Source organism: Argiope bruennichi, chromosome 4 (genome assembly GCF_947563725.1).
Source record: "Argiope bruennichi chromosome 4, qqArgBrue1.1, whole genome shotgun sequence".
In the NCBI taxonomy this organism is placed as follows: Eukaryota; Metazoa; Arthropoda; class Arachnida; order Araneae; family Araneidae; genus Argiope; species Argiope bruennichi.
Genome location: NC_079154.1, coordinates 65948611 through 65975343, shown reverse-complemented (window position 1 = coordinate 65975343; position 26733 = coordinate 65948611). Strand labels below are relative to the sequence as shown.

The window sequence follows — 26733 nt, the reverse complement described above, 5'->3', positions numbered from 1 at the left end:
AATAGCTGCCTAAGGTGATTGGGCTGAGGGAAACCGCGGAACGTTACCAAGAATATTATTAACTTTCATGACAAATAAATAACTTTGTAAAAATAACAAATTATGTAAATTATAAAATATTATAACTAAAATAAGTACATTTACACAGAAATATTAAAATTAATATTAAATAAATTAAATTTAAATAATTGCAAATTTTTATACTAAACTATTAATTATTCGTTTCATTGTTTACGTTATATTAATTTTGACAGATATCGTAAAAAATAATTTTTGATATTATATTGAATGAAGTCATAACTTTATTCAATAATTATCTTTGATGACAAATAAATAATTAGAAAAAAAACACAAATTATGGAAATCATAAAATATTGGGACTATGATATATATGTTTTCACAGAATTATTAAAACTAATCTTAAATAAATTAAAGCTAAATAATCACAACTTTTCAATACTGAACTATTAATTATTCGTTTTATTGTTTACGTTATTTTACTCTTGACAAGTTCTGTAAAATAATAATTTTTATTATTGTAAAATAATAATGTTATATTTGTTAAGTTTGTAATTTTTTTATGATGTATCATAAAAATCATTAAATGCTTTCATTTGCAAGTAAGAAATTCATTAATCAATGTTAAATTAAAAAATATTGATAATAACATTGAATTATATAAAAAATAATTGATATTTAATTTTTTAAAGAATTTATTACTTTAATCATTTTTCCGATAGTGTTTCCAAATAAATCCCATTTCCCATGATACATTAGTCAAATACATTATTAAAAGAGAGTCACCATAATATTCAGTGCTAAAATGACTAAATCCCTCTCTGTTCTTGAGGGTTCGCTAACTCTTCACATTGAGAGTTAGCGAACACGTGTTAATGAACAGCAATGATAAACGATTTTTAACAAATGTATGATAAATTTTAAAGAATAATGTACTAATATGCCCTTATTGGGTATACAGAAACTACATTTACTTTCACATAAGGAAATCAAGAATTGACTTCTTTTAATCCCTTTGTCTTTTATTTCTGTATTGAACTATTTCCTTTGGTTTCAGATTTTGATCATTCTGTTTTTACACTGCTGTCAAGAAAATGCCTGTTGCTTATAAATTATTATTTAGGTCTTTCTTTGTAAATTATTTTCTAAATTAAATTAGTTTCCCCTTTTAAAAATTATTTTAAATAATTTTTTAAAGAAAAATTATTATTTCTCGAATAGGAGAACAAATACATTTTTTAACATGATTTTAGTCTAAAGCTTTTGAATTAACTGGAAATGTAAAAAAAGTAAAAAAAGAATTCAATTTGGCTCATATACCTCTACTAGGAAGTAAAGTTTAATCATTGACATTACAAAAATTTGGTTAAATAGATATATAAAAAAGGCATTTTTAAAAGTATCTTTAGCATTACTGATTATATTTGTGCTGATGAGCCGGCACTATAAAGAAAAATAAATAAATAAAACAAGGCTGCAACAGTTTTCTAAGATTATCAATTATTTTAAAGATCAGAAAGTGGAAATCGTGCTTTTTATGCATTAATTATCATCAATAACTACAAACAAAAAATAACGATATTTAAAAACAAACAGTATTATTAATTTTTCATTTTTTTAAAAAATATCGAATAAAATTAATTTAATAATAAAATGGATTAAATGCTTTTTATAATCATTATTGTGAGCAAGTGAATTGGTGTGACTGATAGATAAACAGTTCTTGCTTTCTTTTAATAAATGAGATATGCCTGTGTAAGTAAAGCTCAAAAGGCATTTCATGCATGTGTTAAAATCAACTGCTAGAGGGCGGCGAAGATACCTGAATGAACAAGGTGAATGAGTCTGGAGTTTGAGAGATGCACGTTTCTAAGTAATAGAGCGAAATGTCCAATATTGGTCTTTGAAATTATGTATAATATTGTGGGTTATCTTTCAATCAATGATAACCATAGTTCTGGTCGCGTAATGATATGTGCCCAATACTTATTTAAGTGTACAATGTATATGCGTTCGTGTTTTATCCCATTAACTTGTCATCCTTGTCGTAATAAACTTTTTGAGACTAATAAAATGTATTTATTGTCTCCAGCCGCAATACAACAGAGTAAGAAGAAAGATTACACATGTGAAAGAAGTAATAAAAAAATAACGCACATCATTCTGTAATAAAATTCCTTTATTTATCCAATCATGAAACGTGACAGAACATAAACGAAAAAAAGCATGAGTTATACAAAAATGGCACCGGGCCTCACAATGGATTGCACGACAAGTTATTTGGCAAGAGAACGCACAACTATGGCATTTAAATAAAGAGAATGCATCTATGTACATATGATGGAAGAACACTCAAATATGGAATGACGGGTTTCCAGCGGTTGGTAGAAGGAAGCCGAGACGACAACATGTTATTCGTGAAATTTTGTCAAGCATTGGTCACACAGAGAAATAAGTTTTACAAGCGTATAATTAATATTAAGGCCGTTCAATAAATAATGAATTGAAAACTGTTACGAGAGACAAAATATTTAGATATTATTATATTGTTATTTTTCTCTCCAGCTCGGGATAATGAGCGGTAGTTTTAGTTCAGACTCAAGAATTAAGAAAGGAGGAGCGTTGGAACCTCAGGAATTAAGAAAAGAGGAAGTTTTCATGGCAGGGTAATCGAAATGGCCAGAAAAATTTTCAGTTGGCATTCCAGATTTTCCTGACAATTTTCTTTAACATACGACAAATTCAAGTGGTTGCCATAAAGCTGGACCTTAAATTTCCCTCTTGTTATTCGGCCTGTTTAATGAAATGAACAAAGCCTAAGTAAGGCAACAATTTCGATTGGACTTGATGTAAAGAAAGGGGTTCTGAACGGTTTTCACAAAATCCAGAGGTTTTATAAGACGATTATTAGAAGCATGGTATTCTGCTATCATATTGTTTGATTAAGTCAATGAAAATATTTGAATTACAGTAAAGCCTTATTATTCCAAGGCTTGCAACTTCTGATGTATTGAACGACCCTAATAACTACATGGATTTCAGATATGCAAGTAAAAATTCTTTTTTCATCTTCCTAACTGTTAAATTTATGTGCAAATTTCAGTGCTAGAAAAAAAATCTATAGAAATGAAATAAACTACTAAAAATATTGAAATGCTTACTTCAACCTTGAAAAGTTTTTCAAGTTTAAATCTAAGAAAGTTTAATCACGTAAGAAATATATAAATGTAATTTTTATTGTGCAAGTTAACGGCGAAGTGATATTAACTACATTGCAGCAATGATTACAATAAAACTGCATGCATGATTTACAGATGAGAAAAGAAATGTAAGCATTTTAAAAATGAAAAATAGACTGCAAAAGTTTTTTTTCTTTCTCAAACGATTTTTTTAAAGTTTGAATATCATCTCTTGTTGGCAATGTTTATGAATTTCAGAAAAAAGTATTTAAATATTTTAATGCCGTGTTTACACTCGGCCAGTTAGAAGACCAGCGCATGCGTAGAAAGGGACTGATTTATGTTTGCCGCAATTTCATATCATAGATTCAAGCATATCATGCTTGGCTATAAATTGACTTTTTGGCGTCCCTTAATTTTTCTCTTTCACTGTGGCTAAATGATGATCATTAAATTGATGGATATTTACACAAAAAATATGATAAAATAAAAAAGTCAACATACCTAAATTTGGCAAACTTTAGAAAAGAAATGGCAAATAAATTTTTAAAAAAAACACAACCTTGAATCAGATAAAACAAAGAGCAAAAGAAATTAATCTAAGATGAGTTATCAATTTTTTTCACGCCAAAAAAACCCCGCCAAATATGTGCAGTAAGAAAAAATACAATACAGTGGTATGTTGTTGTCCCGTCGGGACAATTACTTGCCATCGACCGAACAGCATTTTTCAGCCTTTCTACGCATGCGCTGCCTACTTGCCGTCTTATAACTGGCCGAGTGTAAACCCGGCATAAGAAAAAGTAAATAATCATAATTTCATCAATATCTTAATGGAAAATAAGAGTAAAGTTTAATTTTAATTTTCATTTAGTTACACTAAATTAAAAGAATGCTTTTTTTCTTTTTTTATATACAGAAACTGCAATTTTTTAAAATTAGAAGCAGCAGAAAATAATTAATGAATGACAGATGAAATCAGAAATGAAAGAGTTAAAAGAATTCAAACATGAAGTGAATTTGTAGAAAAGAGCAAATATCTCTGGAAAATTAAGTGTGGCCATCATTCACAATCAGTCTCGTTTTTCCAGATGATTCTTTCATGTACTCATATAACAAATGATTCAGTGTACATTAATTTAAATTCAGCATACCCGGACAAATGACAAATAATTTATCAACCATGACAGTCTGGAATTTTCTTCAAAAGTTCATGATTAATTTCGAATCTTTATAGATCGATATTTTTTTTACTTCCTCGAAAATATATGAAAGTCAGTGCCCTCAATTGATTTTTAAATACTTTTTTTGCCTAGTTCTAACATGATTGATGATCAAAAGAAGCAAAAAAAAGCAGAAATCAGTTTTAAATTGATATTACAAATTTGGAAGTATATTCTAATAAGTTATTCATAAAAGATATCTGTAATTTTAACGAAATCTGCAAGAACATTTTTATAACTTAATTTTTTTCAAAGTTCCATTTTAATTTTTTTAAATTGGGCAGTTATAGATAGCTATTATATGTTCAATCATTAATTTTTTAAAATTTTCATAAAGGATGTAAAGCGAAAATTTGTTTACTTTTTAACTCTAAACGGATATATTTAGCTAAATATTGATTTTCAAGATAAAATATTATATGCCGAAGTAATGAAGTGTAATTTAGTTATTTGAATTCTTTAATGCAGTATATAAGTTAAATTCTAATTCGTTTTTAGTAATTTAAAAAAAAACGCTAAGTTTCGAATAAAGTGAAAAATATTTCAATATTAAACATTGAAAATCGATGTCAGGATAGATCTTGAGAATATTATTAATAATTTAGGAAATATTGATCAATATTATTAACCAAATTCGAAGAATACAAAGAAAACTAAATAAGATCTATTACACATTTGGGAGGGAAAAGCAAGATAGAAGCAGAATTGTTTTTTTGTTAAAAATGCAAGATCATTAATCATTAATATATGGAATTTATATAGTTTTGACTTTAATTTTCTATCAAAATTGAATGTGTCAAGTAAAAGTATAAATCTTAACTTCTTCACTCTTGTTATCAACAGGATCCTGTTCTTTTGTTTCAGAATAATTTTTAAAAAGTGCAATCCAAATTTAAAAAAAAATTATCAAAAATTTCTGACTAACCAGATTTGATGCTACAAAAGAAAAAAGATTCCTATTTTAAGAAAAATCCAGATCTGTCTTGTATAAAATTCCAAGAGAAGAAACTTCTTCGAATTTTATGAAAAGTGTTACCAAAATAAATTACAAATATCAGTTTTCCAAGGGTCTTAGGTGAGATATCAGTGCAGTCAGACCCTTCGAAGGACCCGCATGGTCGCATTTATTAATACAGGTAATTGTTCTCGTAGGAGTCGTCCGCAGCGCAGAAGTTGTCCACACATTGCAGCCCATCGTCGCAAGGACACACGTGGGTGTAGATATCAGTCACTTCGACTGGCTCCCCGTTTGGGTAGTAGAGGGTTCTGTTTTCAGGGGGGTTGTCGTCCCGGCAATAATCCTCGACTTGTCCCAGGGGCATGCACTGTGCCATGCTGTATCGCATCATACCTACAATGAAAAAGAGCTATTAATAATTTATACATAGGAAATAAATTTTTATGCTCTTCCTAAAGGTAGTCTGATAATAGTTTAAAATAATGGTGAGTCGAAGGGGGAGGGAAGAGTAGAATATATTAAAATTGATGCTGTTGAAAGCACAGTCCTTTTGAATATCCAATTTGTCGTCTGTCAGTCATAAGCTCTACTATTGAATGAAAAACAACTCATTTGATTGGCGATTGAAATTATTAATTGTGCAAATAATAAACTCTCACGTAATTCAAATTTAATTTCATTCCCCTTTCTTTAAAGATTAATAATTTATTTAAACACTGTAACATCTGAAATTGCCCCCCCCAAGGTTTTTGAATCACTCTTTGTATATTATGATCAGAGTTTGGAATTAATGCAAGTTTTTCCGTTATTCCCTATTGTCGACACATAATCTATAAATCTAAGGAAACTGATATTGCTATCAAATTCTGTGATTTGTGCAAAAATTGTAAATTTATAATATTGCCTTTTAATTTATTTTATTTTTTAAAGTTTCTGTTGTAAGCAATTAATGAATTGTAAGCGTGCAAAAATATTGTTGCGGTAACACAGAAAACATTTCTATTTCAATTTACAATACAAAGCTAACGATTCACTCAGAAAAAAGGAGTGATAACGAAATAAGGATAAATAATCTTTATAGGCATATCAATACGACGCATTATTGTAAAGGTTATATTCTGCTTCAAAGTCAACCATAGTAAGATTTGTCAGTCAATCGAAAAGTGAATAACAAATAATAATAATGAATTTTTGAAAGCTAAGCATTTCGTCATTAGCTGTTTATTTGCTACATCACTACTGCAGTTTTTGTCTGTGTAATTTTCATTTACTGTACATTTACAGAACAAGTCACAATTTTTTTTTGAAAATCTTAGTTTTCTTTTCTTTTTTCCTTTCCTTTTTTTTTTTTTTGTATATTAATGTGAAAATAAGCTTCCATCATTCTTTCAAAGCTGAATTTTATTTGAAAATGCTACCTCGAATCTATAAGATATTTTCATCCTTTGTTTAATAATCCCTAAATCTTTTGTGATAAATTTATACTTCCAGCTCCAAATATGTTCCAAATGATAAAATAATAAATTCCTTTTTCTATTAATTGGCTTTAATCCATTAGTAAATAGATGTCTATAACTAATGGATTAGAAATTCGCCATTGAATTACGCTTAGAAAAGGCACCCTGTATAAGTTTGTTTTTTTCTTACTAGATATCTATCGTCACCCTATAAGAACTTATTTATAAACTTTGGTTTCTGGTTCTCCAAACAATTTTATCTCCCAAATAAATTGTAGTCACTATTATCCGATTTTTACAACTTTCGTAAAAAACACAAGAAATAAATAAGTGAAAAGGAAAGGTCGGCTGACCTATCCTGAGTGATTCACGACGCCTTTCGAAATTCCAATGCACCTTTCTCGTAGCAATACTTTCTTGGCCTTTTGTTAGAACCTTTCTCGAAGAAATCTGTCCTTATCGCCTCCTTCCTTTCAAGAGTAATTTATTATATTCCTTTTATCAGAATGGGCCCACTTTTCTGGTCACTTTTTAGACCAGTAGGAAGGATGGCCGAAAAAGGGAAAGCTATTTTTCATCGGTTTCACCCCGACTCAAATAACATTTTGTATCAATTTCAGTTTGTAAAGTGTAAAATAATAAATATATGAATCTGACGAGGTTGATCATTTCTGTCAAAATAAACTATAATGTTTTGAGTTTTTAACTCTTAAATAGGGAATTTATGTACAAGATAAACAATTATGAATTGTTTAACATGCGCTGTCTAACAGGGATATAAATACTCCATGCTAGCCAACAAATCAGGTATGATGGTTAGGCAGTGTAGGATTGTAATTAGATGCGATACCAACTGCTCGAACATAACATTTAATTCGTCGCCTAAGAAGCTGGTGGTTGGTTCACCACTCCAGCTACATTCAACTCATAGCTGTCTACTGTCTACTTCTTACATGAGAAAAAAAATCACATTATAAGAAGCTTCAATATGGCACCAACGCCATCTTGCAGAAGAAATTTCGTAATACTCAACCACGATTGCAAATTTCAATAATGCGAAATGTAACATAGAAAAATATTTATACAATACTATAACAATATTAATTATATGCGGCAACACACTTGCATGATTTCGATGAGAAACATACATTTCTTTCCTTGGGTGCTGAGAACTTTGTCCAGTTTTATAAGGAAAGTAGGAAATTCGCAGAAAATGATGAAAGGCAAAAGGTTAATAAGTAACCCAAAGCAACTGTCGAAGTAAGGAAAGGTTTAGTGTTTAAATAAATATTTAACTAAGAATTTATTCACTGAAGATTATAATCAAATTTAAGCTTTATGGTGTTATCCCATTCATACTGCGAATTTTAAGATATACAGATACTCTTCAAGCAGGGCAGCAGCGCTAGCAGAGCCGCCTGTCTGATGCTAGTATTTAATTACCGTATTTGTTTACTATTTATATTTTATCGCCAGTATTTTACGAATATTTATATGACATTGTCAGCAATATTTAGCTGTTTGATAGAACCTGGCGACAACTGCTTCAGTGTTTTAGATTTAATAACGATTAGTACCAATGCAATGGAATGAAAATCACTGTTTCATTAGTGAAAAATAAAGATTTGTTCTTCTCATTTTCCACCATTCTAATTTCTTTTCTTTGTTTATACGATTAATTCTATATTTATATAAATGATTATAAAGAAAAAAATCTGATGCTTTTAGAATAGAAACTTGCGTTAGCCTTAGCGCCGTATCTTTAAGTCGAGTGTGGTAGGTAATGTTAAGTTTGGACTGAATTAGCAATTCAGAAGAAATATTTTACAATAAATAATTAATGATTTTGACATTTATGCGAGCATTCTTTTCTAAAAATTTGCACTTTAAAACCCAAAACTTTATGTTAACCTCCTTTTATTTCATTTTTTTAAAAATTCATAATAATAATAATAACTTGAAGAACGAAATAGCTATCAGAACCTTTTAAACTAGATTATCAAGCCCAAGAAAAAAAAAGTTGCATTGTTTCATATCTATATCAAAATGCGAATATAATTCTAGGGTCGTCTTCTTTATGAGATCCTTTTCATCTCTTACAGACCAAGAATTCGGGGCTCTCTATCCAATAAAGAGAAATTGTATCATAGGCATCTAATAGTTTTTGGCCAGGTGGCTTAGACATTTGTTTTTATAAGACAGTTTCCTTGGAAACCTATTTGGGCTTTTAAAAATAAACTTCAAAAGCTTTTGAGAAACCCTTTTTTCTGCCGCAAACGAAGGTTTCTTGCGACACATCTGCTACATTTAATAAAGTAACGGATTTTATTCTTCAAAATCTTTAATATCATTTTTCTGAACTAAATGCAAAGTAAATATATAATATTGAATGTCAGTAAATGTTATCCCCAAGATCTAAAAGTAATTTTGATAATCAAAAATTTTTTAATTTATATTCCTATGATTTCTTCTTTGCTCATTCTCTTTCATATTGATTTCTTGTCATACTTTCTCGTATACTTAGTATACAGAAAGTATTTGCAATTGTCAAAAAATCTGAATTCGAGATTTTGACAAATCTCCACGTTTTAGACCTCCCTTAGTTCAAAAAACACATTTTTGATAAATGTCTTTGTCTATCTGTCTGTGGTAATATAACCAAGAATAATTTGAGCTAGATGGTTGAAATTTGGTATACGGTCTTTACAGCACATTTTCAAATTTCAACCAAATTTTGAGTAAAATTTCTTCAGAAGTCTGTCTGTTCGAATATAATACGATAACTACAAAACGAAGAGAGCTAGATCGATAAAATTCGGTTCACAGATTTAAGAACTATAGTGTAGACACCTGTTAAATTTTGAACCGAATCCGATTAAGGATGGATTGTCTGTCGGTCTGTACTTTCAGAAATAAGTAAACGTGATAATTCAAAAATGCAATGACTTAAATATATCAAATTTGGTATGGGGATTTGTAACTACAAGTGCAGTTTTGTATCAAATTTTTGTTTCGATCGGTTGACAAAAAAATATCTAAAACGCAGAATGGATTTTTTGATATTATTAACGTATTCCAGGGATTCATTGCCAAATAACTCGCCAAGATTCACACGGTAGATTCACTATAAATTGTAAATTCACATCAAAAGGTAATGTTTTATAACTATCGTATACCAGTGTCATGTAAGGTGTTCTCTGGCATGAAAAATTTATTAGAGTATGCCCATGACATCAAAGTGTCGCTAAAAACTTGTCTGAATAATCTATTTCAAATTGCTCATTGTTTTTCACAGTATGAAACTCCACTTCATTATTGTTACTTAAATTGTCTATAAAATAAAATATTTCCTCTGTTAGATTTCAACAATGAAATAAAACGACTCGATTAAATATTTAATGAAACAATTAATTTTACGGCATGGAAAATTTTGTAGAAAATGATTCAAAAAATAATTTTAAAAATTGTCATAATGTAGAAAATAATTGATGACAAATAAAAATTAAATATCATTAGAAAGACTTAAATAAATTAATGTAAGGTTATTAATATATTAAATAATTGAATTTAAGCCGAGAAAAAAAATTGGATGAATTGGCTTGACCTATAGAATGCCAAAAGATAACAACACGTTCTCCTCTATTAGTAGTAGTGATATGAACTATGTTTATATTATTAAGTTAAAAAAAATTAAATTTTCCATTAAGTATTGATACAAAGAAATCAAAGAAAGTGTTTTATTAACAACACTTAAATATTAAAAATTGAATTGCTTATTTATATATAAAGTTTTAAAACTTGCCCTATGTTAATTGTCTATAATCATTAAAAATTCATTTTAATCATACTATTTACATAAAAAATTTTTATTTTGTAAATGTAGACGTGAAATTTTATACCATAACTTAAAAAAAATAGTTTTAAGGGATATATGATCTTGAATAAGAATGAGTTATATATTCATATAAAATAATGTTTTATCTTCTAAAAAGTTCCTTCTAATTTTTCTCATTTTCTTAATCTTTTTATCTAAAGTGGAATGGCGTCATTGGCAATATACCGAAATTTTTCCTTCTAAATTACACTTAAATCCCCTCGCCTTTAAGCTCGATGAAATTTTTTTATTTTATTTTCTCAGTACCGTATCCCATTTATTACTGGACCATAAACAGCCTCCGAAGTGTCAGAAAAGAACCCAGTTTAAAATGCGCCGAAACACTAAATCATTCTCAAGTCCACTCGTAAAAGCACTTTAGGACATCCATTTCGGCCCATAAAACACTAAATACTCTCCTAGATCCGGAGCGCCATATTCTGCCAGTAAACGACCTTCTTTTAACAACCATGTAATTGGTTTTCCCTTGCCCAGGCAGTTAAAGTGCAATGCATCCATTCTTAGTTCTTTTTCTGAAAAAGGCGGGAAACGCTCGCTTCGATTTTATCGATGCCACTCGCCGTTCTCTAAAAAAAAAGGAAAAGAAAATAATAATAAAGCTGCTAGCAGACGACTTTTCTAAATCCACCTTTTATTAATTACTGCTCATTTCATCCGGAGGAAAAGGCGATTATTCTTTCCAGTTGATAACTTCATTAAGGGTAATGCATTAATTGCATCGCTTGAGACAATTACGCTTCTCCAGCGGCCGATCAATTGGAGTCGAGATGATGGAATGGATGTCAGAAACACGTGTTTCATTCACAAAGCCCGATTCCTCGGGGTTCCAGGCTATACTCCGAATTTTCAGCTGAAGTGGAGCTATCCGAAAAGCATTTATCAGATTTTAATGGATACTGGGTGTGGTTTCCTAGTAATGGTAATTTATTGATTGTCTTTTGATTTATTTATAAATAACAGAATGAAATTCTACAAAAGTATATAGAAAATCAGTTCTTTCTTGGTAAAAATTAAGTTGTTTCTGTTAAAGCCAATGTGATCCAAATAAATTTTAATTTAAATTTATTAAAGAACTAATGTTTTTTTTTTTTTTTTTTTTTAGCCACGATGAGTTTGTAGGATAGTTTTTATGATGTTTGGCTATTATTATTTCAGTAAATATCTGTGTTACTATCTACTTATATCTGTATTATTATTACTACTTATATACTATTACTACTTATATATTACTACTTATATATTAATATTACTTATTTAAGTAAAGTATCTGTAAATCAGGAGACATCTCCAAATGAAAACGTAGTCTCTTATATGTAATATAAATCATAGCATTTTGCTATAGCATAATCGTTAAAGTTATTTATGCTGATACTTCCTTCGAATCAAATGACATTACATGAAGAAAAAAGTTCCATTTATTCTTTAAATAAATTTCACGCTCAGACAAAAAAAAAGTGTTTAGGTACTGAATTTCTTTCAGAAAAATCCCCCCAAAATTGATGAAAGAAATAAGAGTTTCTAAATACATGAAATGACGAGGAAGAAGTCACTTACCAATAGCTTCAAAAAATTTAAAAATACAAAGACATCCCTTAAATAATTGATTACTTAAAATAAAAAAAAAACATTAAATTAATCAACTGAAAATATGCCTTACCAAGAACGCAGCATTCTCCAGGGCCACAATCTGAAGGGGATCTGCATTCTGAGGGCGCCAAGGAATAACCATGTCCCTAAATAAAAGAATGATAACTTCTCAGGAAGGATTTTCAATTAGGAAATTTATGCAACAAAAACTGCAATATTATTATGTGAAGTTAATGAGCCACATTTTAGAATAACATATTAGATACCGACAGATTGAAATTGCAAAATTGCGTGGCTTACTTGCTTCTCTCGTGTTGGAGGACCACAATGGTATAATTTGAAGACTTCAAAGAAGTTTTTGTAATTATTGTTTTAATTTGTCATCCGACTGAAGCAGATATTGTGTTTGGTGTTATCCGTTGGTTATTTGTCAGATTGTCCATTTTATATGAGCCATTGGTTGCTTAATATAAAAAAATGTTTTATAAGCTCTAGGTAATAACTGCTATTCAATAAATCTTTACTCTGAAAATACAAAAGATTATCTTTCTAATTATTATTTTATTTAATAAGCAGCTGCTTTAATGCAACGAAATTAATTAGGAATTACTGATATTTATTAGCATAACGTTGTTTAAGCAATTTCATTGAAATCCGAGTTTTTTTAGATTTACTCTTCTTATTTTATAAGTGCAATTGTTTTTTCTTCGCCACTTTTTATAACAGAAAAAAAAAAGAGAATATAAATGATTCCCACTTTTCTTTCGCAATTTTCCGAACACAAAATTTCTTTTTTGTAATAATTAACAAATCTAAAAAAAAAAAATATTACAGCTGAATCGTCTATTCAATTATACCGAATCATTCATTAATCATAATATCACACGTGTGTGAAAAAGATAACGAAAATGAAAGTTAAAAAAATGGCGGAATACCAAGGAAAAAAAAAACTGGAATACGCTGATGAGATCAAAAAGAAGACGCAAAAAGATTTTTGTTTTGTTAAAGAATCTGGCAACAGCAATCTCTTTGAAACCACTAATGATTATGATGATAATCCCTCGACAATCGATTTTTTTTCTTCCAAGTTCATTAGCTGTGGTTGTTTAACGGTAACAGAACCACAGATTCATTACAATCAGGTATTTGATTTCTTTTTCAAGACAAAAGTTTTTTTTTATTTGAAAATCTATACGCTGTAGAGCATCGAACATTCTTATAATAATAAATCTAGATAATTAGAGGCTGTATGTATATTAATATTTTTTCTGTGGAACTACAAAGGGTAACAACGAAAGTGAATTTAGTTGAGTGGTGTCGAGTTGTGAATTAAATTTACTATCTTGAAGGGTGGTACGTTAATTTAACTCAATTGTTAATAATATGTCAATAAATTATGGAATCTATTATTTTTTTCAGTTCCAAGAATTATGTGCCGGTTATAAAAATTTGGGATGAATCTTGAAATTGTGATCTCCTAGTAGAAGAAGAGGAAAATATAAATGGATAGAACATAAATATGAGACAATAAAGCTGTTGGTTATTGTTATAGAACAATTTGGGTTTTAAAGAAAAAGAAAATGCATTGATTTGAATTTTTTATTTAAAAAAAATTTTTTCTGTTAGATCTTAAAGATAGAAATATACTGTTACCCAATTTTAATGACATAATGTGAAAGCAAGTTCAAGATATCTAGTCAAATATATTGAATAAATTACAAAGTCTGTTAGAAGTAATATTTTTAACAATTCAAATTATTTACTTACTAAATTTTTTTTTTCCAAATTTATGCAAAAGATTTTCAGACTAAAAAGTTTTTTTCTAAGAATTCAAAAAAGATAACTTTATTTTTCTTAGGAATTTAGAAAACGAGATCTGAAAAATTAGATGGAATTTGAATTCTATTTGAAAATATTACATAAATAATCTTTTTAAATGCGCTAACGTATTAGTGATTTTACAAAATCTGTTTACATTTGGTTTTAGCGTAGATCCAAGAAATTCTAGTGACTATGAATTATTTGAGGACAGTTTACATAACTACAAAAAAAAAGCAAAACGTTCAGAAAGACAAAATAATTTTAACATCCATATTTTTTTCTGCTTTATATTCATAGAACTTTCGTTACCTGTTCATATCCCAGCAACATAAGCACAAAAAACATCGCCGTGTATATTGAAACCGACATCTTCTATCTCTGGAAGAATTGAAGTGCAAAGTAGATATCTGAAATTATGAAAAAGCATTAAAATTTGATTGATTCAAGATTCTCATATGAATTCTACTAACAAAATCACCTTTGAATTTAGAAATGATTTAAAATTTCTAACACGCCCATGCATGTACGAACGAACGCACGCACATAGTCGCACACTCACGCACAGAGTTTATATTCGACAACGTAAAGAATATCTTTCTAAAAAAATTTTTAAAATCTGAATTATTATTTTTGGAAAAAATATAATTACAATTAGAACCCTTATCTCTTTCCTTATCCCTTTCCTAGTGTCATTTTAAATCAAACGCTTTAGAAAACATTTTGGTTTGTGTAAAATTGTAAAATCAACATTAGTATGAATTTTTGAAATTTAAAACGGCAGACAATGCTTATAAACGGCATAAACGGCAGATAATGCTTATAATAAGGATAAGTGAAGGTGTGCATAAAGTATTTTTTTCATTTTTCTCGTTATGTTTGGTGATCTGAAATGAAATAACTTTTTTCCTGTCTTCCATGTGTCCTCTATACTTGCATCTTTCTCCTGTGTTTACACCTCTATTCTATAACAATTAATCTTGAACCTATATTCTGAAAGTTTGAGTAATTTACTCAGATATAAGAAACATATCTACCTCAAAATTTAAAACTTTTGCTTTTTTAAAACATTTTTTTAAAGAAAACGAATATTTCAACAAGTAATATAATTAGTGATAATTAAAGAAAAAATAATGAAGCTCTTATATAAAAAATGTTTATAAAAGTACGCGAAATTCTTTTTTCTTTTAAAGAAATGGATTTTTCTTGCAGCATTTCTTTTGCTTAAATTACTTTTCCTATAATTCACTAAATCAGTTTTGTTTTTGTCGCATGGTTTTACATATGAAAGTAAAGCATAAATCAGGCTTTATCGCTTAGCACTAGCATAATTCTTGCACAAACAATTTAAAACTAAATAAGTAATTAACTTTTGACTTAAAAACTTTCTTTATTTTAATTAAGAGCACATTTTAAAACACACTGAACATAAAAAAATGCAGCCCTTTTCTTCTCTAATAAGGTAGATAATTTTCATAATAGAATTCTTTAGCTTTTTTTCTAAAAAGAATTTTTTTTATTATAATTACAAATAGGTAAAAAAATCTCTATAAATATCCTCTGTTTAGAATTATGGTAATTAGTTTGTAACGATCCTGGCTGTTTTAACCACGGACTATTTTTTTACATTATAAAACAATTTTATTACCTAAAATTCAAAGACTGCAATAAAATTTTCACTTAAAATATCTTTAAAAAATTATTAAGTTGTAACTAGTTTTTGTTTTTCTCAAAATAATGAAAAACCAGATGAATAGAGAGAAATATGAATATATGAATAGAGAGAAAAACATTTATTCTTATATGTTATTACATACAGTAAAAATAAAGAAACAAATTATCCACAATTATAAAAAAAAATCCTTGTTTTTAGCAATGCTTAAAAATTACTTGTATCGTTAAATTTTTTAAAAGAAAGAAAAGAAAGGCTTTCTTAGTAAGAAATTCATTAAGTAAAGATATTTTAAAAAAATCGAAAGAAAAGAGAGCTAATTATCTTTTCTAATTTAGAGACGAGAATATTGTAAAGATAAGATATTTTGTTTTAAAAAAATGTAATTAAAATGTTTCAATAAGTTAGCTACAAAACTGCGAGACTAAAATGTTTTTCTTAAATGCCCTATTGAATTAATTCATACTTGGACAATGGAGTAGAGGGACACAGGAGCTCCAGTTCCAAGCTCCAGTCTTTGGAGGCGGAAAGGAGGTAAAATGTTTATTTTACTTTTTGAAGTCATATATGGCCAGAGGGCAAAACAATTATACCATGCACAGAGCGCCATTTATCTTTGCTAATTCCCTAATGGTTACAGGAGAGAAAAAAAATCATATTATGTCCTGGTTACCATGGCTATGTCACTCTACCTTGTTACATTTATATTACTAACTTAAATAATTAATTGAGCCTTTCAACGTTGTTCATACATGACAACGCTAAAAGGAAGTCGTGTATACCGAAGCATTTTTGGAATCCAAAATGTTTCTTGATGGGGAGGGAGGAAGACGCGATTTATTAAGACAAGAACTATTATTACAAATGCTATTGCGTTTACTCACATTTTAAAGTCAAATATAACACCAGGGGGCAAAAATATATACCATGCGCGGAGTGCCATTTGTCTTTACTAATCCCCTAATGTCGAGTGGGGAGAAAAAAATCATACTATTTTTAATTATCATTTTTACCAGGCTACAACACTATACCTTGTTACATTTATATTACTAGCTTAGTGGATAATTAATGAAGTCTTTTAACGTTGTCCATACATGCAACGTTAAAAAGGAGTTAAGAGCACCGAAGCAATTTTGGAATCCAAAATATTTCTTGATGGGGAGGAGGAGGACATGATTTACTAAGACAAGAAATACAGTTATAAATGTTATTGTGTTTATTCACATTTCGAAGTCAAATTTGACCAAGAGGTCAAAAATTATACCGCACATTAATCATAATTGATTTCTGTTAATTCACTTGTCATCAGTGAATTAACAGAAATCAATTATCAAGAAATCATATCATTCCCTGTGAGTCACTTACACTGGCTACATGACGGTGCGGGAATTCATATTTATATAATTGGCTCAGTGAATAGTTAATAGAATTAATTAAAATCCTCACACGAGTTTTAAACGCTTTAAAGTTCATACCAAGAAAGACAATTTTTAGAGTATAATGCTTTCTGGATGGGAAGTAGGAGAAGCCACGACTTTCAAAGGGGGGGGGGCGAAGTCTATAGTTTAAGATAATTTGTAAGATATCAGGTGTAGGAATGGTTATTAAGCGATATCAACGTCTCATAAATCAACTCCATTCAACGCCAAAAAAATTATTAAAACGCATTTTTCTTATCCGCTATCCGCAGAAAATAAAAAGCGAAATTGAAAGAAACAATAAATCGCGCATTATACTGTACTGCACGTTTACTAGGTAGCATCAAAATCATGACTGTGGTCTCAGCACGTTTGAATGACAAGAACGTGCAATGATGAACGTGCCTAAATGCAGGATGCCAACCTTAAAACAACAAGAATAACTGACCCCCCCCCCAAAAAAAAACAACAACCTGAAATAACAATCTTCTACGAATTAAAGAAATTTGCGACACAAATATCTTCCTGTAAGTTAGAAAGCTAGAGCGTATCTAAAATTCTGATTCCTTATAAGGTTGAATATCTAGGATAATTGATTGTTGTTTTTGGAAGAAATTGCGTCCGTGACAATTATTAGCATATATTTATCCAATAAAATCGATGCAGGAGACGAAACCTATTTGAAGTATTTCATTAAATATTTTCTGTTCATAATTTTGCCTACATTATTTTGTTTATTTCTAAGAACTGTTTCTTTTTTATTCGCCTGTTTATTTGTACAGTCGCGTGGAGGATTTTTTTTGTTCATTCGTTCATAGATGGCGCAGTGGAAATTTTTTGTGGTCTGAATGAATAGGGAGGAAACAGTTGAAGAAATTTTGTGCTGGATTGTCCTAAAACATGAATTAATTGTTATGCCAAAACGTGTTAACTTTTAAGCTATCGTTTAATATAGCTTAAACAAGCATTAATTGAATTTTTAAATCGAAAAAAAAATCTGTGGCACTTCCACAGTTTACAAGGAAATATATTAAATAAATAAAAATCTCTCTCTATATATATAATGATTTCATTTTATTCGCTTCCTACAAATGGTTCTTTTCTGATCACCCAAAATTAAGTCTCACTTTAAACCTTGAGTTGTGTTAACTCTTATTTTTCTATGCTAATTCTAACACGTGCTGAATCCCAAACACTATTTCAGCAAAGTTCTTACTAAAAGTAAAACTACAAATTCTCTGATCCTGGTTCTAAAAATGAACTTTTCAAATGTATTTCGCTAATCATGGAAAAAACAAGATTAGAAGTGTGATTTTCCAGTTAACCATGTCTCTTCTTGTTTTCAAAGAAGCCAATTTCATGTACATAAAGATAAATATTTATAACTTTTTATACAAATCTCTAGTTTTAGCACGATAGTGATGAAATTTGGCTCATACATTCATCGAGCATTGAGGAAGATAATTATGAACTTTTCAACGAAAAAAAAATTCACTAAAATATGAATTAATTAAAATTAATCAAGGTTCTGGTGATCGTCAGCAATATCTTTAGAAAATATTATTTCACTAAAAAGGTTTTTACACTATCTAAAACCCCCAACATTTTTCCTTGTAATGATACAAATTTTATTTTTGTATTATTTTTTCTGCAATTTTAATAAATTTTTAAATTTAACTTGATGTACCATGTGAAACGATATTTTTATTGTTAAGATATAGTTCAAACTTATTTCATTGTTTTGGCAATTCATTCGCGTGCTTTTACTAGTGTTAATATTAATATACACAATTGATTTCTTTGGCTGTTTATTCAGAAGTAGAATTTTCACTTCCACTTTTATTTCACAATATATACACTTTTTTAATTTACACTTGAAATAATTTGTAATAGACAGAATTCAATTAAGTAAGCAATTCTCTTATAAAATAACAATGAAAAATTTTAAATAAATGCATTTCATATTAATAGTTTAATTATTAGGAAAGTCAGAATTTTGAACAAAGAATTTGGTCAGAAAAAGCAGCTCGTTATAACATAAAAGTTAGTCATAACAGCAATTATGATTATGTCAAAAATGAAGAAAAATATTTAGATCATTTATAATAACTTCCGTTTCTTAAATTAAAAAAAAAATTGTTGTGAATTTCTCATGAATTGATAACATTTAAAACTGACGGTAGAACAAAAAATATATGGCAATTTTATTGAATTAAAAGTGATGGTCATATTTAAACACAAATTGCAAAATTCTACGTAGTAGAACTCCGTAGAGTTCTTTTTTTTTATAAAAATGAAATGCGTTCTTTTTTTTTATAAAAATGAAATGCGTCATAACTTGCGACGTTTTAGTTTGACTTTTTCTATAGTCAACCAGTCTATGAAAATATGCGTCAACAGTCACACTTTTGAAGCTCTGACTCACTATTTCAGTTTAACTGATTTCTTCCTCTTCATAATTAATTCTTCCTTTATATTATTCGACTGACATTTTTATTAACTCCAAATGAGTGCGCACATAGAAGTGAAGAGGGATGAGAAAGGCTTCGAATGTTCGAACGATGGAGTGAGGAGAATCCTCCCGAGATTACTGAGAATCATCCGCTGGAAAAAGCACTCAGGACAACATCCGCTTGTGACTGCGCCAAAGGATGTGATTCGTCCTCGAGAGGAATGAGTTTTAGAATCTTGCGCTACATACATCCTGTAGCACTGTTGTTGGTTCAATGAGTAAGAAAAAAATAATAATCCGATTATAAATCTAATGCATACATGCACACATATTTACATGGAATACGTTTTAAATTTTTCATATAAAATACGTTTCATGCTCGTTTTGTTTATGAAATTTAAAAAGCAAAAGTAAATAAAATAGAAAGAAAAAAGATTCAAACCTCTAGTCTAGTACATCGTAGCATAATAATGTTTCTGGTCTGATTCATATATCTTCAATTCATTTTTAAAACTTATTCTTGGTTATACAGTAAAAAAAAAGCGGACATTAAAAAATATTTAATATCGACAGAACGCGGTTGATTATACACGCTTTAGCTAAAGTATGAAAGATATTGTCGTAAAATATACCTAAAAATATTTTTAGGAATTTTTTAAAATTCAGAAAATAAAACTGATGTCAGAGAAATATTTATTTTTACTTCCTCGTATACAAAATATAGATAAAGTATTGCAATCGTCAAAAATTCGAACTCAATATTTTGGAAAATCTGTACGTTTTAGATTTTCCAGAGTTCGAAAAATATATTTTCGGAAAATGTCTGTCAATGACAAAGATAACTTAAAAAAACGTTGAGCTAAACGGATGCAATTTGGTACACTGTCTTTCTACCCATCATATTTCTATCAACAGAGAAAGTCCGTCTGCCCGGCTGTTCGCATCTAAGTTAACACGATAATTACAAAACTGAGTCAGCTAGATAAATAAAATTCGGTACACAGATTTGATATCTATAGTATAGACACTTGCCAAATCAAAATCTGAACTATCTAGTTGATATTCAGAAGCATGTAAATGCGGTAATTATAAGCAAACAAATATTAATAGTTCAAGACTGTACTTAATAACATCAGAAATAAATAAATAAACTGAGTTGATATCTTTATTTTATATTCATATTTACATATGTCCAACATGCGATTTCTTTTTCTTATGCTCAAAACTGACTCCAGTTAAACAAATATTGAGTTTCATTAAAATTTAACTGATTTTTTTTTCTCCATTCTTAAGTAAATGTTTAGCAAAAAGATTTTTTTTTTTACTTGTTTGCACGATAAAAAAAATGTTTTCTTCCGAAACGCCTGACGTAAAAGACGTTTTTTTATTGCACATATTGGATAAACTTAGATGATATATTAAATAACGTGACAAGATAACAAATTTCATAAAAGAAATTTCACATAATAGCTCAGCAGCCACTAAACCTTTGCACATTCTCAAAGGAGAAAATAAATAAATAAACCATTAAGATCCAGATATAAGTCTCGAGAATGACATTTCAATCGAGATAGATATGTCACATGTACTTGGCACCAGACTGGAATGTGAAATTGGTAGTACGATTCTTCGAAGACAGAGAGTTAATGTATCACTTTGGTAAGTTGAGGCATGACCAGCAGGTTAACCAGGGGGAGCTTGGAGAAATGTTGACATTGCTTATGACTCATCGTACATCTTAGGGTTCAAGGCGATACGCGTGGTACGTGACAGGCACCTAAAAGCGTTATTCATCCTAATAAAGCCATTGCCAAGACAACCTTGCAGCTTGAACTGTGCGCATGTGAAGGACATCTGTAGGTAAGGGTCAAGAATCCCGGCCTTGTCGGAGGTTAAAAAAAAATACCACTAAATGGTTGAAAGTTTAATCGGACAATCTTTTTCGCCTTCACAACACACCTACGCCAAGCTGAGATTGCGTAGGTGCTTGCTTTTTTGTATACGTTGACATGTATACGTATTTTTTTGTATACGTGACGTTGCTTTTTTATACACGAAGTATACAAAGAGAAAGTATTGTAATCGCCACAAGATTCGAGCTTTGAACAATGTCTTTCATAGGCGGCTGTATTTCGTATACATCCAAACGCAATATCTGAAATAGATAAGATTTATTAACTGAACCTGTGACTACAATTGTAGCTTTATATCAAATTTCAATTTCAATCGGCTGGAAAATATGTGCTCCACAATATATATTCGATTTCTGGCAATATTACCTGCATGGTAGCAATTAATCACCAAAAAAATCGTCAAAGATCGCATGCTGGATTCACGCCAAAGATCGACATATCATAACTACTGGTCCCCAATGTCATGCAATTAATACACAAGTTTCATTTTTTACTGCACTATGAATACGCTGTGCTCATAAAGCAAGTTCGTACCTTCATCAAATCCAAATACAGGGTGGTCAAAAAAAAAAAAAAAAAACTACCCCTATATATGAAACCCTAGCGGCCTATCCACTCAACCAATCGAACCAAAATTTCAGACATGTTTGTTTGAAGGTATGCGCTGGAGATTGTGATGATTCTAAACAACGCAGAGCTCCCGGTTACAGTTACAGTGAGAGAATTTCGAAATTTTCGAATGGCAACACCCACTTTTTCCTTGAAAAAGAGAAAAACCACATTGACGTTAGAACGATTAGCGTGTGACGAAAATTGCCGGCGTAAAGCATTTGCAAAGAAGAGCATTATAAAGGACTAATGACAATACAGAGAGGAAAGAAAAAAAAAAGCTTTTATTGGAGTGGAAAGTTATAATTACAGGTTGCATTCAACGCATTGCATTCGGAAGATTGTGGACAACAATATCGAACGTAACATGAAAGAAGGAATCTGCATAACTTCACACGTGTTATGACATCTTGCAATTGTGACACATCTCGTGGACCAGGCGTGTACACCTTAGATTTCAGATAACCCTAGAAGCCATAGAAGTGTGATCGGGGGATCGCGGTGGCCACAAAATCGCAAAGTTATGAGAGATGACTCTATCACCAAAGTATTGTTGCAGTACTGATCGAACACATTGGGTGACGTGTGGAGGAGCCCCATCTTGCATCCATACAATGTCACTAATGACATTTCTTTGCTATTGTTTAACCCTATGAATTATGCAAAGTGCGTCAAAGCTCATCCTCTCTGTGTTGTCATTAGTCTTTTATAATGCTCTTCTTTGTAAATGATTTACGCCGCTAATTTTCGTCACACGCTAATCGTTCCAACGCCATTTGTGATTTTTCAATACGCTGATCAATTTGGGCAAGGAAAAAGTGGGTGTTGCCATTCGAAAATTTCGAAATTCTCTCACTGTAACCATAACCGGGAGCTCTGTGTTGTTTAGAATCATCACAATCTCCAGCGCATACCTTCAAACAACTATGTCTGAAATTTTGGTTCGATTGGTTGAGCGGGTAGGCCGCTAGGATTTCATATATAGGAGAAGTTTTTTTTTGACCACCCTGTATATTGATTTTGAATTATTGATTCTAGAACTGCATACTTTTTTTTAAATTTTAAATTAAAGAAGGTGTACTTTTGAGAAATTGAGACTCATTTTTCTAAAACAGCTAAAACTAACGTAGTTTTAAATACAAAATCATTTTAAGAAACAAAGAAATGTTAAAAATAGCTGCCAAAGTTTCCAGTATGCTGAAAAATGCAGTTTCTAAGTTCTGTAATATTGTTTTTACCCTTTTCTTCATGGAGATTGAGTAAAAAATGAATAAAAAGTTAATAAATCAAACAATGTGTGAATTGTAGCTTAGCTCAGATGGTTATCATTGATTCAAAACAAACTTTGTCAACAAAAGTTTTCTGTTGGAAAGAAAATCCACTAAAAAAAACCCCTGGAAAACAGCATTTTAAAAATCTGTTCTGCGTTCGTAAATTTCAGAAAATGATCCCTTTTATTTTTTTTCTTGTAGTCTCTTCATTGTAAACCAATCACGAATGATGTTAACAACAACATTGAAGGAGTTTTGCAAGCAGCGACCAATCGGCTATGGACAGGAAGAACATAAGGCATTCTTCGAAAATCGATTGGACGAGAAGCGAATCCGATTTGACGCTTCGACGAAACCAGATCGGGTTTCTTGAACATTTGAAATGGAAATCGAATTTCTGATTTTGGCGCCATCCATCTGAAAATGGCTTTCGGCGAAAAAGGGGAACGCTTCAATTTTCCTAGCAATCAGCAAGAAAGTTGAAGGCCAGAACCAGAGTAGAATTTCTGACAAGATTTTCGAATTTCTTCCTTTTAGTATTTTTTTCTATTTTGAGTGTATCGCATTTCTTTTTACTTTTGAATTCGATATATAACTACTCAAAGAAAATTCAATAAGAGAGCAAATAATATAAATAAAAAAGAAGCTTTTCTTAAAAAGATTCTGTTCAAGAATTTGTTCGTCGAAGAAGAAAATTAAATGTTAAAATGCCATGTTTTCTAAATATCCTGTTTTAATGAAGAAAAGTTCTTGAAAGTTGAAAACTTGACTTTTATATTCATAAGACTTGAGAAGAAAATGCCACTATTTAATGCGGGAAATAAAATCTCTGAATTGTGTTTTGAAGAGATGCATGTAGTCATTGCTTGCTTAGGTGATACAAATCAAATGCAATATGCAAATTTGTTTTTAGAATTAAGGGGATGAAAAAAGGGTGGAACTGCAATACAATGCAGTTAAATGGAGTTACTTTTGCAGTGAAATTGTGATGTCACATGATATTATTCGATGCATCTAAAAATCCATTGATGATACATTAGTCTGGCGCATTTAAAGTTAATAATAATTTAAGTATCATTACTTTAACAGCGGCATAACGAAGGTGATGGTGCACGGGATATAATATGATTTTTTCGCCCCTTACCTGCAATCACCAATTGTGGTTTACAAAGGTTAATGGCACCTAGATCATGGCATTATTTTTTCATCTCCTCCTTTATATTTCACTCTAAATATTGATAAAAAACACCCTAATGCTTTGTCCCCATGCTGCTCCGCAGTTACCGGTGTATCTATACACCTTTTGACTTCAGGTCGTCACGCCCATTTCTTCGTTAAATCAGATCTGAATAATCAATGCAATTATATATATATTTTTCCATTCGATCCTGCAATCATTTGATAATAATAGGAATTGATAATATAAATCTCATGGATGAGTTAATGCCGATTAAATTTGGTCTATTTGCATAAAAATGCTGCTTCGTGAATTATTTAATTAAAAATATTACTTAAAACTTTTAAAAGTACTAAATTTAATACGATTAAGTTATCAATAGAACAAATAATCCGTAGCTGAAGACAGGAGTCAAAATGACTTCGCGTTATTCATTAGCTCTGATTATCACGTGGTAATGTGTCCTTGAATACAATCATCTCAGTACCTTCAAGTTGTTCTTACACCAATATGTGCGCAAAATTCTAAGTATGAACACGTGCGTATAACCGAGTTCTTCATTTTCAAAGTTTTTGTTGTTATTCAAGGAGTCATTGATTCCATGTCCTAGAGACTGCTTTTAATTTGAATAATGCAAAAAACTGTTCTTAAAATAATATTTTAAAATAATGCATTCTCCATTTTTGTTTATTAAATTCAAACAGTTATCAACACTAGTGTAATTCCTTAATATCTAAACGAAGTAAATACTCTTTAAAAGATTGTTTAGGTTTTTCTTATAACATCTTTCCTATCTTTAATATTATAACATTTAACATTTTTGACAACTGCATGATTTTCAGAATGTATTGTGTTTCCAAAAGCTAAAAAAGGAAAATAACGATGGAGTCATTTTGACTCCATGTCTTCAGCCGAGTGAGGAAATTCATCTCTCAAGTTACGGGTTAAAGAACATTTCAAAACTTTCAAAACAATGCATTTTGAAGCAAATAAAAAATTATTTCTTTCTAATCCAGGTTTTTATTGATAACTAGAAAAATTGCGATACAATAAAAGGATTTCAAATTGAAGAACAGACAAAACAAATATTTCTTTTTCAAAAATTATCTAAGAAAAGATCTATTCAACAATAAAGTAAATAAAAAAATTTTGGAATTCGCCAACTTCTTTTTTATTAGTTTAAATACTTACACATTCTACATCGCGAATTGAAAAACACCCAATAAACAAACCATGGAAAGAAAAAGAAAAATTCCCGATACGTAGCCAATTCGAAATCCTTCTTTCTAACCCTAAATAAAAACAACATTCACAAAAGAAAGAAAAGCCCTCCTTGATCTTTGGGTAGAAAGAAATATCGTTTTCTACGACATAACTCATTTGGAAAGAGGATTCCTCAGCTGTTGCAATGAGAAAAGAAAAATGCTATTGCCCCCACGGAAAAAGAACTTATTAACGCACGAAGACCCGTTCCACCAAAAAAACAAGCAATTTTTTCCCCCTTTTTTCCTTTTCTTTTTCTAGAACCCATCCATAGATCACAGAAGAAGCCAAAGGAAATATTGGGTTCATTAATCTAGAAGAAAACAGTCTGGGATGTATTGTTAGATTTTTATTGAACTTTAGCGGATATGGGATATTAAAAGATATTGGATAGAATACATTGCTTACTCATACGTTAGCTGCGAGGAAGAGCGTGATGGAATTTACTAAACCAGATATTGTATATAGATCTATTCGGTGGAAATTTAATGAATTAAAAGACTGGAAGATGCACGTATTGTGGTGTAAAAAGATGTTTGGTAATTGTATTATAGAATTTTTTTTTCGATTTGCCCAAACATTCAACAATAGCTTTGTCGAATTTAATGCTTTTGTTTTTCTTGAGATAAAGTACTAAAAATGTAACGAATAACGGATATGCATCGATTGTCGTTCAGGATTAGGTTTGTAAATGAAACGCAAGCAACTAATTAATAACTGCAATAGAACATTTTCTTAAATACTTAATTATATTAATTTTTTTTGTTTCTTATACAGACCGACAGACGGTTAAACTATCATTGGATTTGGCTCAAAATTTTAT

General features: G+C 30.0%; 1 protein-coding gene across 1 annotated transcript in view; it reads right to left on the bottom strand.

The window, feature by feature from the left end:
• Positions 1-2179: 2179 nt before the first annotated feature.
• The window catches only part of LOC129965995 (astakine-like), a 120379-nt gene continuing 95825 nt past the window's right edge, over positions 2180-26733 (bottom strand). The window contains exons 3-5 of the mRNA XM_056080324.1: positions 14448-14545; positions 12388-12463; positions 2180-5771 (exon numbers count right to left, since the gene is read on the bottom strand). Of these exons, the coding sequence (XP_055936299.1) occupies positions 5548-5771; positions 12388-12463; positions 14448-14507 (360 nt within the window). The 5' untranslated portion in view covers positions 14508-14545 and the 3' untranslated portion in view covers positions 2180-5547. The remainder of the gene's footprint in view (positions 5772-12387; positions 12464-14447; positions 14546-26733) is intronic.